The sequence below is a fragment of the Meriones unguiculatus genome, chromosome 2 (genome assembly GCF_030254825.1).
Source record: "Meriones unguiculatus strain TT.TT164.6M chromosome 2, Bangor_MerUng_6.1, whole genome shotgun sequence".
NCBI lineage: Eukaryota > Metazoa > Chordata > Mammalia > Rodentia > Muridae > Meriones > Meriones unguiculatus.
Window position 1 is genome coordinate 91,452,727 of NC_083350.1, and position 13,391 is coordinate 91,466,117.

General features: G+C 41.6%; 1 protein-coding gene across 3 annotated transcripts in view; it reads left to right on the plus strand.

The window, feature by feature from the left end:
• Syn3 (synapsin III) overlaps positions 1–13,391 on the plus strand; it is a 496,250-nt gene that overhangs the window by 398,830 nt on the left and 84,029 nt on the right. For all 3 annotated transcript variants that reach the window (XM_060377798.1, XM_060377797.1, XM_060377799.1), the window contains exon 7: positions 38–100. In XM_060377798.1, coding sequence (XP_060233781.1) covers positions 38–100 — 63 coding nt within the window. The remainder of the gene's footprint in view (positions 1–37; positions 101–13,391) is intronic.

A 13,391-nucleotide genomic window follows, 5' to 3' on the forward strand; every position in this document is an offset into this window, starting at 1 on the left:
AGATGACTAATGAGTGATTTCCTTTTGTGTCTTTCAGCTCACAGCCCCACACTTCCCCGTGGTGATCAAGCTGGGACATGCCCATGCTGGCATGGGAAAGGTATGAGAAGAGCTTGGATGCACATAGCACATAGTCGATACAACCACAGCTTGCCCAGACTATCTGTTGCCCCTCCCCTCTTGGCACAGTCCCCCAAGAAAGAGTGTCCAAAGGAATCTGCACCCCTCCTCCCTCTGCTCTCAACTCATATTCCACTAAGCTTGTATTGCATGCACTACCTCTGACCCATCAGCCTAAGCTCTTAGCATCACCTTGTAGCTCACAGTTCTCTGTGGTTATAGCTTAAGAGATGTGAAGGAGCAGCCCTTTCAACAATGATGTTTTTGTACCAAGTAGCTATTATCTTCTCCTCCATGTTGTAAGCTCCTGTCTCATTTGTCCCCCCCATCACCTGCTGGGCTAACACCATAAAGGTGCTAACAGAACTCCACATCAGGAGCCCCTGGGACCCCTGGAACCCCTGGAGTCAGTCACCTTCCACCAGACTAAACAATGTATATTTTAAAGTCTCAGATGACATCCAGGAAATCTGGATTGGTCAGCCTCTCAGCTGCAAGTATCAAAGTGTTTGGGAAAACACTGATCCATTTGTTCAAGCCATTGGGACAGTTGGCTAAATTCTCTTTCCAGTATCAGATTTCATGAAAGATTACTTGGCTTCACATACCTGCTCCAGTGAGTTGGACATAAGGATGGGTCAGCCCAGTAAAGAGGAAAATCCAGTCCTAGACTTGTGAGCGATGGAGAGCTACTCTAGTAGACCTCTCAGGCCTCAGCAAGAGCTAAGTGACAAGGGGGAAGAAGCCTAGCATTGACCACCTCAGACAGCTGGACAGTTCTGCTCTTCATCCTATACTGTTCTCTACCTGCCAGGCTGCCCTATGGTGTCTTCCAACCTGTGATCATCCCATTCAGGTGGTATAAGGAGAGTTGTAAAGGGTCAGGGTCAAGCAAGGCAGGGTGGCGCAAGTTCTGTAACAGCCTCTTTAGGCTTCCTCACCTGTTAGGTGAAGATTCTAAAAACAACCTCTAAAATGAGCCTTTCTATATGAATCTGCCTACTGTCTCTGTCACAAAACACATAAGAAAATCACCTTTATAAAGTTTGTTTGTCTGTCTATATGGTTTGGGCTGTTTTGAATTTTTTGATTCATGGTTGCTTGGCCCTGTTTGAGGGCCTATATTGGCACAGTTCATCATAATGGAGGTGTGGTGAATCAAAACTGCTTATGTCATAGCAACTGAGAAGGATCAAGAGAAAAGGAGAGACTGATAGAAAGTGTAGCAAAACTGGCCCCCCTTGAAGTCCATTAAACTATGAATCCATTGATGAGATCTGAGACCTCCTGATCCAATCACACTCACACACACACAGACACACACACAGATGCACATGGCACAAGCCTCTGCTTCTAAATTGCTGTAATGGGGACCAAAATTTCATCACTTGACTTTGGGAAGGGCATTTAATATCCAACCCATAATGCCTCTGTACAGACTCCTAAGAACACACACAGAATAAAGACAGAAACTTTTGCCTCTTTTCCCGTTACTATATCCCAGGGCCTGGGGTGGGGCCTGGTGAACAGAGGAGGAGATCCCTTTATAGAAGCCTATTCCTTCTTTCCCACTCCCTCCACAATCTCTACAATCTGGTTTAAAGTGCCCTCCTCATAGTTCCTAATGGCCTTCAAGCTAATTCAGTGGGCATTCTTCCATCCTGAACTGTTGTCTCTACATCGCTTAAGCTTTCTGAGCATTCCTTCTATCCTCAAACTTTTTCTATAGCGGCCTCTGATTCAAGTTCTTCTCCTGCCTTTCTTCAATTTCACTAATTATACCTTCAGTTTCCTTCAAGAACAAATTCTCCTGTGCCACCCCTGACCATGGCCATTCCATAAGCACATTGTTGTCTCCCACTAACTCACTCAGCTTCAGCTACTATCCTCATGTCAACAGCCTCCAGAGTCATAGTTCCTGGATATGCAATCAAGTTCCTATCTCAAATTACCTCCCATATTTTGCAGCCTTATTTCCATGGAAACACACCCAAACAATGTCCATTATCTCTCTACCTCCTCTTCATATTCTTCCTGTCCTGAGACTTCTATCTCTTTCAAACCCGAAATCAAAGGGCAAGGGTGGCTTGGGGATACAGTGCTTGGCTAGAACATCCCAGGCCCTGGGTTATCTTCTATTTCCAGCATGGCAAAAACGCACAAAAACTCAGAGATGTAAAAGTCACCTCTGCCTCTTCCATGCCCAAATGCTCACCAAGTGCTTGTCACTTGACCCTTGTTTCTCTAGTTGATCCTTTCCATCTGTCCACTGTCACCATCTTGGACAGCTCTAGTAAAGTTAGAGGGGACATAAGGACTTAGTTATATCCCTATAACTTAAAATAATTCTGAAGAGGAAATAAGGAGATACCTACAGAGACAGATGATGATCCAAAAGTCAAGAAGTCAACTTTCCAAAGTAAGAAGTTAACACAGGCAAAAACAAACACAGGTTTTCAATAATGCTGACATAGGGAAAATGGGGTTTTTCTCCTTACAATTGAAATTAGAAAACTTACAAGGAACAGTCTTGGAAAGATGACTGAGATGACATGTTGAGAGAGTAAAGAACACAACACATGTATCTCTTATAGTCTTTATACCTTCTCCTAAGAAGGAAGATGGGTGGTTGGACAACCATCTAGCAGGGACATCATGCTAGCAGGGAAAGCATGCCCTAAAGACACCTAGTAAGGAGTTATCAGTGACCTTGATGGTTTGCAAAGCCTGCTCAGGACCCAGCAGGGTGCAGCGATTGACCCATACATATGTACTCCTGTGGTACATCCACAGACAAGTGCCTAAACTACAAGAAGGGTAAGAGGATCAATAAGACCCAGTCCTTGCCCTCAAAAAAATTTATGGAGATCATCTCCTATGTAAGTACAGATAAAGCCAGGTGTGATGACATCTATGATTCCAGTACTCAGGAGGCTAAGGTAGTAGGTTCATGAGTTCAAGGCTAGCCTGAGCTGCCCAATGAGAGGATATCTCAAATGTAAATAAATATACAATATTTATGCATGGAACATGATGGAAGATGATGTGAGAATGTGGAACTTAAAGGAAAGAATTTACTCCCACCTAGGACATGGAGTCTTTTACCACAGTGGAATCTCTCAAGCAGAGCGTAGCCTGAAAGCCCACTGTTTTACCCAGTATGGGAATACTCTGAGCAGGGCACAAGGTGATTATAACACTTCCATAATGGATTAATTCCGAAAACACATAGAAAAGGAATCTGAATGAGATGACACTTGACTTGGAAAGCCAAATAGATAGTGATCAATAGTAGTGATGAGTAAGAGTGGACCAAGGAGAGCAAAATCAAGCTTCCAAGAAGACATGGAGAAGCTGCACAAGGCTGAGTGTGTCTGGGGTTTAAGGGAACTCCATAAATCAGGAAAAAAGAAAACAAGACAAGAGATAGGCAAAGTCCCTTGCCCTAAAACAAACAGTGGATACTATAAGGCAAAGGAATCAAAATCTAGTGAAACACTGTAGTTTGGGGGGTGGTTAGACAAGCAGAGTGATATCATGGATGTGCTGAATAGTTTTTTTGGTTTGTTTGTTTGTTGTTTTGTCAACTTGACACAAACTAAGGTCATCTGGGAAGACCTTAACTGAGGGATCGCCTCCCTCAGACTGCCTGTGGTATGTCTAGGGGGACATTTTCTTGATTAATGACCTACGAGGGCAATGCCACCCTAGCAGGTGGTCCTGGGTGATATAAGAGAGGAAACTGAGAAAACTGTGGAGAGAAGCCAGTAAGCAACATTCCTCCATGGTGCCTACCCCCAGGTTCCTGCCCTGTTTGAGTTTCTGCTTTGACTTCCCCTATGATGGACTGTGATTGGGATGTGTAAGCCACCCTCCCCACTCCTCCCCGAGTTCCTACTGGTCATGGTGCTTAGCACAGCAATAGAAAGAAAACTAGAAAAAGGGAACACCATGAGCTCTCCAGGAGTCATCTGGGGATCTGCTTCCCAGAAAACAGTAAGCCATGGCTGAAAAGAATATTAGTTGCTGCAGTTGGAGGAACAGGGAGGTCATTCTAGAACCTACCAGGAGGAAGGCAGAGTGCTGCTAAACACCCCACAATGCAAAAGACATCACCCCTCGCCAACAACAAAGAACTATACAGTTCCAAATATCAGCAGTGTCAAATGGGAGGAAAAATCATTGCATTTGGAAAAAAAATGATTTTATTTCCTCTGTTGAACATTTTACATCTGGAAACCAGATGATGCTGGGGGGATTGTAGAGTTCAATGTAGTGTTTCAAAGTCCAGACATACTCCATATCAGTGGACCTATGGCTGTGGAGTCAACCAAGAACAGACCTCAAATGAACAAGAAAAAAAAAAATGACTCTCTACTGAAAATGGCTGTTTTTCTTGCCATTATTCCCTCAGTGTGTGATAGGTGGTGTGTATATTGTGCTATGTACACAGCAGGTAAATATAGAAGGGGCAGCTACTGTGCCATATATATAATGGACATGAGTGTTCACAGACACAGGTTTTTACAGTCTTTACAATGTTATTTTTTTTTCAATGTTTTCCTCTTTGGAAAGTGCATGATATTCATTTGAATCTAGATTCCACCACTTGTGAGTAGTGACACTATAGATAAGTTAGTTTACCTAACCTCCCCTGCCATCATTCCTTCTTTTGTATAGTAAAGATAATAAAAGTCTCAACCTCACATGCTAAGGACTAAGAGAAACTTCGCACATGGAGTTCTAGCTCAGTGCCTGGAACAAGTGGGAACTTGGTGGATATTAGCTGTCAGTAGAATGAAGGATGTCTGGACATGCTCTGAGGACCCCCAAACCAACCAAAGTCAACAGGAAAGAGATGATTAAACAGTAATGATTAAACAGTATCAACTGTGAGAGACTCCACTTGGCTACAAGTTCAGCATGAGTCAAATGAGTGTCAGGGTGCCAGAAGCTCACCTCAGCAAATTCCAAATATGTATGAATGAAAATGGGCTCAGTTTTATTCTCATTTAGAAAATGAAGTTCATAACCACCAGAGTGGCTAAAAAATGAAAATATTAATAACACTAAGTGTTGGCAAGGACACAGAACCTATTGCCTACTACTGAAGACAGAGGAGTTCTTTGGGTGTAGCTGGCTTTAAATGCATCATGTACAAACCAAAGCGTTTGTTTATAGTAGTTTTATGTTAATTCCCAAAACCCATATGCCTATTAACAGTAGACAAAATCACAGTGTATTCATGCAAGCAGGATGTTTCAGAAATAAAAGCAAAATAAGCTACATGTACAGTATGAATGAATCTCACAAACACACCATTGAGAGAACTAAGTCAGATACCAAGGGTTGCTGATTTTGATAATTTCATTCACATGAAGTTCAAATCCCTGAGGAAACTGGTTAATTGGGATACTTTAGATGACAAAAGTTTTAGGAAACCTAAGAAAGGCAAATCTGGAGCTCAGTAGTTGAATACTTCCCTGGCATACACAACTCCCAGGTTCATCTCCAGCGCTGCAAAGCGTACTAGTCAGAGGAAAAGTTATCTTCAGGGTCACATTCTTGACTTGGATGATAGCTATGGGGATGTTTGCTTTGTATCTACTCACAGAATTGCCCTTTGTATTATGTGTCCTTTTCCATAGTGGTGTTATATTTCAAAATAAAATAAGGTTTTAAACCGTGACCAGCCATGGATGTGTGATATCCAGGACAAATGAAGGATCCACAGCTAGAAGCATGTGCTCAGTTCTTGATTGAACCCTATTTCTAGGAGCTTGAGAAAGATGCTGACATATTAGTGAGTGTAGAACAACTAACAATGGGAAGAGCTATCTAGTCTTGGAGATACGCTGTAAGCAGCTTTCTGAAAGGCATGAAGCATAGACAAGGAAACTTAGACATGGTGGATTCTATATTCATTTCATGGGCAAGACATGGAACCAAGTTAGAGAAGGTCAGGCTTGTTCAAGGAATAGCAATCAGAACACTGGAGTGTATCCATTCTTTTCAAGACGGAGGTTCTTACCATTACACAGATGGTGTCTTAACCTCAGATGTTGGACACCCCCTCCCTAAATTGAGACAAATCGGTAGGTGCAAATTGTTTGCTGTTTCACACAGGTAACTTACCCATGAAGTCCCAAATATGAGGACTCAAGCCTGTAATCCCCATACCAGGGATGCTGAGGCAGGAGGATTACTATAATTTAGAAGCTAACCTGAGATACACAGTTTAGCCTATTACATACCTAGGTGGGCTATGTACTGGGACATTTTCTCAAAAAACAAACAGAAAATGATATCTCAGGTAGAGCCCTATATTGCTCTTCATTGATGAGTTTTTATACTTTTAGTCAACTGAAAGAAATGGAGTCAAATATCACCATCTGTGATGGATTCATCTTCATTATTGGCTTGAAGGCATTTGGAATCACCATGGAAAATATAGCTCTGGATGTGTTATGAGGGTGTTTCCAGAAAGGTTTACCTAGAGGGAAGACTCAACCTGAATGTGATGGCACTGTGCCTTGGCCAGCTACACACCATCATCCATCTCTCTCTGCTTCCTGGCTGTGAGTGCATTATGACCAGCTGTATCAAGCTCCTGCCACCACAGCTCCCCTGCTGTGAGTCAAAATAAACTCTTCCTTGCTGACATAGATTATGTCAGTCATTTTGCCACAGCAATGAGAAAATTAACTATTACACCACTGTTGCATTAGAAGCCAGGTTCAGGGCAACCACTGAGGAGGCTGAGGCAGAGGGATGGCGTGAATTAGAGGCTAACCTAAGGAACCTAGCAAGACCAGTTTCTACAAACAAACAAACAACAGAAGGGTCAAGTCTAAGTCCCAAATGTGGCATGGGAGAAAGCATGTAGAATGCTTCACCAGGTCTCTACCCTAACTGTGACTCCCCCACCACTGGTCACATGCACTTCCATTTCCACATCTCTAACACAGAGAAAGTAAAGTTCCACCTGGAGTTGTAACAACAACAGGACAAATACAACAGTGTGTGCTTAGGAGGGTGGCAGATAAAGCTACTATACATTTACTTCAAGAAAGCTTCAAAGTCCAACTACAAATATAAACTAGTATTTTGCTTAACCACTTACTGAGCTGAAATAAGCAGTTGCTCAGAACAAACAAAAGAGGAAGAAATTTGATTACATTTTGGGTAAACTCTTAAAATAAGGGAACCAGCTTTCAGCACAAGCTAACCCCACACTGGAAATTGCCTCTGGCTTACTTTCACAGATTCTCCCTGTCTAAGCTTGAATTCCAAGCACCACACTCAGAAGATAAGAACCTGAGGCTCAGAGACCTGAGTAGGACCTTGCCCAGGCCACCCAGCAATCAAATATTCCCCAAACAGAAAAGCAGAGTTGAGCTATTTGGCCCCATTCATACTTTTGAGACAGAAATGTACTAGTTATGCTAGTAATGCTAACTATAGCAACTCTAGCTGTAGCAAAACTATAACTTTTACAGATTCCTTTTGGCATACGCAATTTTATAACTCTTGCATATTTCAGAGTCTTCATAAAGTAAAACAAGGGTCACTTGAGCCCAAGCACAGCATACCCAGAAGAGTGGTTCTCAACCTTCCTAATACTGCAATTCCTTAATACAGTTCCTCATATTGGAGTGACCCCAACCATAAAATTGTTTTCATTGCTACTTCATAACTGTAATTTCTCTACTGTTTTGTAATGTAAATATCCACATTTTCTGATGTTCTTAAGGGGTCACAGCTCACAGGTAGAAAAATGCCTACCTAGACAGTAGTTCTGAAACCTGAAAACTAAATGTATGGCTCATGGGAAGGTAGCATATACTTGATGAAAATGCTACAGGGGCATGGCTCACACCAGGAGCAGCTGGGAGGAAGCGGAACACATTTTTACCATTCTATTCAGAATGACAAAAACTTAGGAATTATTTACTCCTGAAATTTTCCATTTGACATTTTCAAATTTCAAATAGTTGTGAAAGTAGAGGAAAACAGTGATAAGGAGAGACTATCATAATCACAATAATTATATAAATAAAAAACCTAAAGTTATGTTGATTTTATTTTGTCCAGGAAACTATTTTTAAGTGATATAAGATAGATAGATAGATAAATAGATAGATAGATAGATAGATAGATAGATAGATAGATAGATAGATGTTAGATAGTAGATGATAGATAGATGATAGATTTGTTTTAATAATTTACTGCAATTCTGTAAGGCAGCTACATTGATTGAGACCTCCATTTTACAGATGGGGAAGTTAAAGCATAGGAGTTGGGGTCTATTCCAAGGCAGTCTGGCTGAGCTCAGAAGAGTAAAGAATATGACCACTAAGATGGTAACAGATTACAAAGAACTAGAAATCCTAACTCTTCTCACTGCATACACAACATTACCCTTTGAAAGGAGCTTCAAGCAGTGAGTGATGGGTTTAAGGCACCGTGCAGTTGTCCTGTCTGTCCCAGAAGACCAGGTGTTGGCCCCAGGTACAGTGCCTCCGGCAGCCCCAGCATCTCACACATTCCTGCTTGCCCCACTTCACTGCTGTCATCAGCTCCAAGCAACCTGGACCCAGATCTAATTCCTTAGCAAGCTTTCCTGGCACTGCCTGCTCTTTGAGTGGGAGAAAGTGGCCTAGACCCCCATGCTGGAGAGGAAAGAGAAAAAATAAGTGAGTGGAAGAATAGGGCTCAGGGGAGCAGTTTAGAAATCAAAAGATTCTTCTGCCACTGGGAGCCTGCCAGAAAGGAAAATCATCTGTGTTTTGTGGTCAGCAGAAGCCTGTGGAGTGTAAGTGATTCGACATACAGAAGAATAATCAGGATCCTGCTTAAATGAACAAGGGTAATGCATTGCATATTTATATCCACATGTATTTCACACATGAATACATGTAAAACCTATAGACTCTTACATTTTTTATTTATTTTATTTTTATTAATTACAGTTTATTCACGTTGTATCCCCCCTGTAGCTCCCTCCCTCCTTCCCTCCCAATTCCACCCTCCCTTTCCCTTCTCCACCCATGCCCCTCCCCAAGTACACTGATAAGGGAGGTCCTCCTCCCCTTCCCTTGATCCTAGTCTCTCAGACCTCATCAGGAGTGGCTGCATTGTCTTCCTCTGTGGCCTGGTAAGGCTGCTCCCCCTCAGGGGAAGGTGATCAAAGAACAGGCCAATCCATTCATGTCAGACAGTCCCTGTCCCCATTACTATGGAACCCACTTGGACCCTGAACTGCCATGGGCTACCTCTGTGCAGGGGTTCCAGGCTATCAATCTCAGAAAAGACCCCTGGGCCCAAACTTTTTAGATCTGTTGCTCTCCTTGTGGAACTCCTGTCCTCTCCAGGTCTTACTATCTCCCACTTCTTTCATAAGACTCCCTGCACTCTGACCAAAGTTTGGATAAGAGTCTCAGCATCTGCCTTTACACCCTGCAGGGTAGAACCTTTCAGAGGCCCTCTGTGGAAGGCTCATGTCCTGTTCCCTGTTTACTTCCTTCTCCGATGTCCATCCTCTTTGGCTTTCTGAATGGGGATTGAGCATCTTAGCCAGAGTCCTCCTTCTTGATTAGCTTCCTTAGGTATACAGATTTTAGTTATGTTTATCCTATATTATATGTCTAATATCCACTTATGTGGATATTATGTGTATACACATATATATATAATATATATGTGTGTGTGTGTGTGTGTGTGTGTGTGTGTGTGTGTGTGTGTGTATACCCTGTGTGTCTTTCTGCTTCTGGGATACCTCACTCAGGATGATCTTTTCCAGTTCCCACCATTTACCTGAAAATTTCATGATTTCCTTTTTTTTTTTTTTTTTGCTTCTTTTTTTTATTAATTAAACTTTATTCACTTTGTACCCCCCCATAAGCCCCTCTCTCCTCCCCTCCCAGTCACACCCTCCCTCCCCCTTCTTCACGCATGCCCTTCCCCAAGTCCACTGATAGGGGAGGTCCTCCTCTCTTTCCTTCTGATCTTAGTCTATTAGATCACAACAGGAGTGGCTGCATTGTCATCTTCTGTGGCCTGGTAAGGCTGCTCCCCACTCAGGGGAAGGTGATCAAAGAGCAGGCCAATCAGCTTATGTAAGAGGCAGTCCCTCTTCCCATTACTATGTAACCCACTTGGGCACTGAACTGCCATGGGCTACATCTGTGCAGGGGTTCTAGATTATCTCCATGCATGGTACTTGGTTGGAGTATGAGTCTCTGTGTTCGAATTTTCTGGTTCTGTTGCTTTCCTTGTGGCATTCCTGTCCTCTCCAGCTCTTACTATTTCCCACTTCTTAGATAAGATTCTATGCACTCTGCCCAACAGTTGGCCTTAAGTCTCAGGGTCTGCTTTGATAGTCTGCAGGGCAGAGGCTTTGAGAGGCGCTCCATGGCAGGTTCCTAGGTTGTTTCCTGTTTTCTTCTTTTTCTAATGTCCATCCTCTTTGCCTTTCAGGGTGGGGATTGAGCGTTTTAGTTAAGGTCCTCTCTCTTGATTAGTTTCTTTAGATGTACAGATTTTGGTAGGTTTATCCTATGTTATATGTCTATATGAGTGAGTATATACCATGTGTGTCTTTCTGCTTCTGGGATAGCTCACTCAGGATGATCCTTTCCAGGTCCCACCATTTACCTGCAAATGTCATGATTGCCTTATTTTTCATTCACTCCATTGTATAGATGAACCACAATTTCTGCATCCATTCTTCAGTTGAGGGGCATCTGGGCTGTTTCCAGCTTCTGGCTATTACAAATAAAGCTGCTACAAACATGGTTGAGCAAATGTTCTTATTGTATACTTGAGCCTCTTTTGGATATATGCCTAGGAGTGGTATGGCTGGATCTTGAGGAAACGCTATTCCTAACTGTCTGAGAAAGTGCCAGATTGATTTGCAGAGTGGTTGTACAAGTTTACATTCCCACCAGCAGAGGAGGAGGGTTCCCCTTTCTCCACAACCTCTCCAGCATGTGTTGTCACTTGAGTTTTTCATCTTGGCCATTCTGATGGGTGTAAGGTGAAATCTCAGGGTTGTTTTGATTTGCATTTCCCTGATGAATAAGGACATTGAGCATTTCTTCAAGTGTTTCTCAGCCATTCGATATTCCTCTATTGAGAATTCTCTGTTTAACTCTGTACCCCATTTTTAAATTGAATTACTTGATTTGTTGCTGTTTAACTTCTTGAGTTCTTTATATATACTGGATATTAGCCCTCTGTCAGATATAGGATTAGTGAAGATCCTTTCCCAATCTGTAGGCAGTCATTTTGTTTTGATGATAGTGTCCTTTGCTTTACAGAAGTTTTCAGTTTCATCAGGTCCCATTTATTGATTGTTGCTGTTAGAGCTGTGCTGTTGGTGTTCTGTTCAGGAAGTTGTCTCCTGTACCAATGAGTTCAAGGCTCTTCCCAATTTTTCTTATAACAGGTTTAGTGTGTCTGGTTTTATATTGAGGTCGTTGATCCACTTGGACTTTAGTTTTGTGCTGGGGGATAAGTATGGATCTATTTGCATTTTTCTACATGTAGACATCCAGTTAGACCAGCACCATTTGTTGAAAGTGCTATCTTTTTCCACTGTATGGTTTTGGCATCTTTGTCAAAAATCAGGTGTCCATAAGTGTGTGGGTTTATTTCTGGGTCTTCTATTCTATTCCATTGATCCACCATTCTGTTTCTATGCCAGTTCCATGCAGTTTTTATTACTGTTGCTCTGTAGTATAGCTTGAAATCAGAGATAGAGATACCTCCAGAAGATCTTTTAATGAAGAAGATTGTTTTAGCAATTCTGGGTTTCTTGTTATTCCATATGAAGTTGAGAATTTTTCTTTCAAGGTCTGTAAAGGATTGTGTTGGTAATTTGATGAGAATTGCATTGAATCTGTAGATTGCTTTTGGTACGATAACCATTTTTACTATGGTGATCATGCCAAGCCATGAGCATCAGAGATCTTTCCATCTTCTTATATCTTCTTCTAATTCTTTCTTCAGAGACTGTAAATTTTTTTCATACAAATCTTTGGCTTGCTTGGTTAGGGTCACAGGAAGGTACTTTATGTCATTTGTGGCTATTGTGAAGGGTGTTGCTTCTCTAATTTCTTTCTCAGCCCTTTTGTCTTTTGTATACAGTAGGGCTACTGATTTTTTTTTTTATTTACTTGTGTATCCAGCCACTTTGCTGAAGGTGTTTATCAGCTGTAGGAGTTCCCTAGTAGAATTTTTGGAGTCACTCAGGTATACTATCATATCATCTGCAAATAGTGATACCTTGACTCCTTCCTTTCCAGTTTGTATCCCCTTGATCTCCTTTAATTGTTTTATTGCTCTAGCAAGGACTTCAAGTACTATGTTGAAGAGTTATGGAGAGAGTGGGCAGCCTTGCCTTGTCCCTGATTTCAGTGGGAATGACTTAAGTTTCTCTCCATTTAGTCTGATGTTGGCTATAGGCTTATTGTATATCGCCTTTACTATGTTTAGGTATGTGCATTGTATCCCTGATCTCTCCAATACTTTAAACATGAATGGATGTTGGATTTTGTCAATTGCTTTTTCAGCATCTAAGGAGATGATCAAGTGGGGTTTTTTTTCTTTCAATTTGTTTATATGGTGGATCACATTAATGGATTTCCTTATACCCCTGCATATCTGCAAACCTACTTGGTCATAGTGGATGATATCTTTGATGTGTTCTTGTATTCGGTTTGCAAGTATTTTATTGAGTATTTTTCCATCAATATTAATAATGGAGAGTGGCCTGATTCTCTTTGTTGGGGCTTTGTGTGGGTTAGGTGACTGTAGCTTCATAGAATGAATTTGGTAGTGTACCTTCTGTTTCTATTTTGTGGAATAGTTGGAAGAGTATTGGTGTTAGCTCTTCTTTTCAAGGTCTGGTAGAATACTGCGCTGAAACCATCTGGCCCTGGGAGATTTTGATGACTGCTTCTATTTCTTTTGGGAATATAGGACTATTTGCTTGATTTACCTGGTCTTGATTCAGCTTTGGTAAGTGGAATCTATCAAGAAAATTGCCCATTTCATTTAGATTTTCAAATTTTGTGGTATATAGACTTTTGAAGTAAGTCCTAATAGTTGTTTGGATTTCCTCAGTGTCTGTTGTTGTGTGCTCCTTTTCATTTCTGATCTTGTTAATTTGGATAGTGTCTTCCTGCCTTTTAGTTATTTTGGCTAAGGATTTGTCTATCTTGTTGATTTTCTCAAAGAACCAGCTCTTGGTTTCATTGATTCTTTGG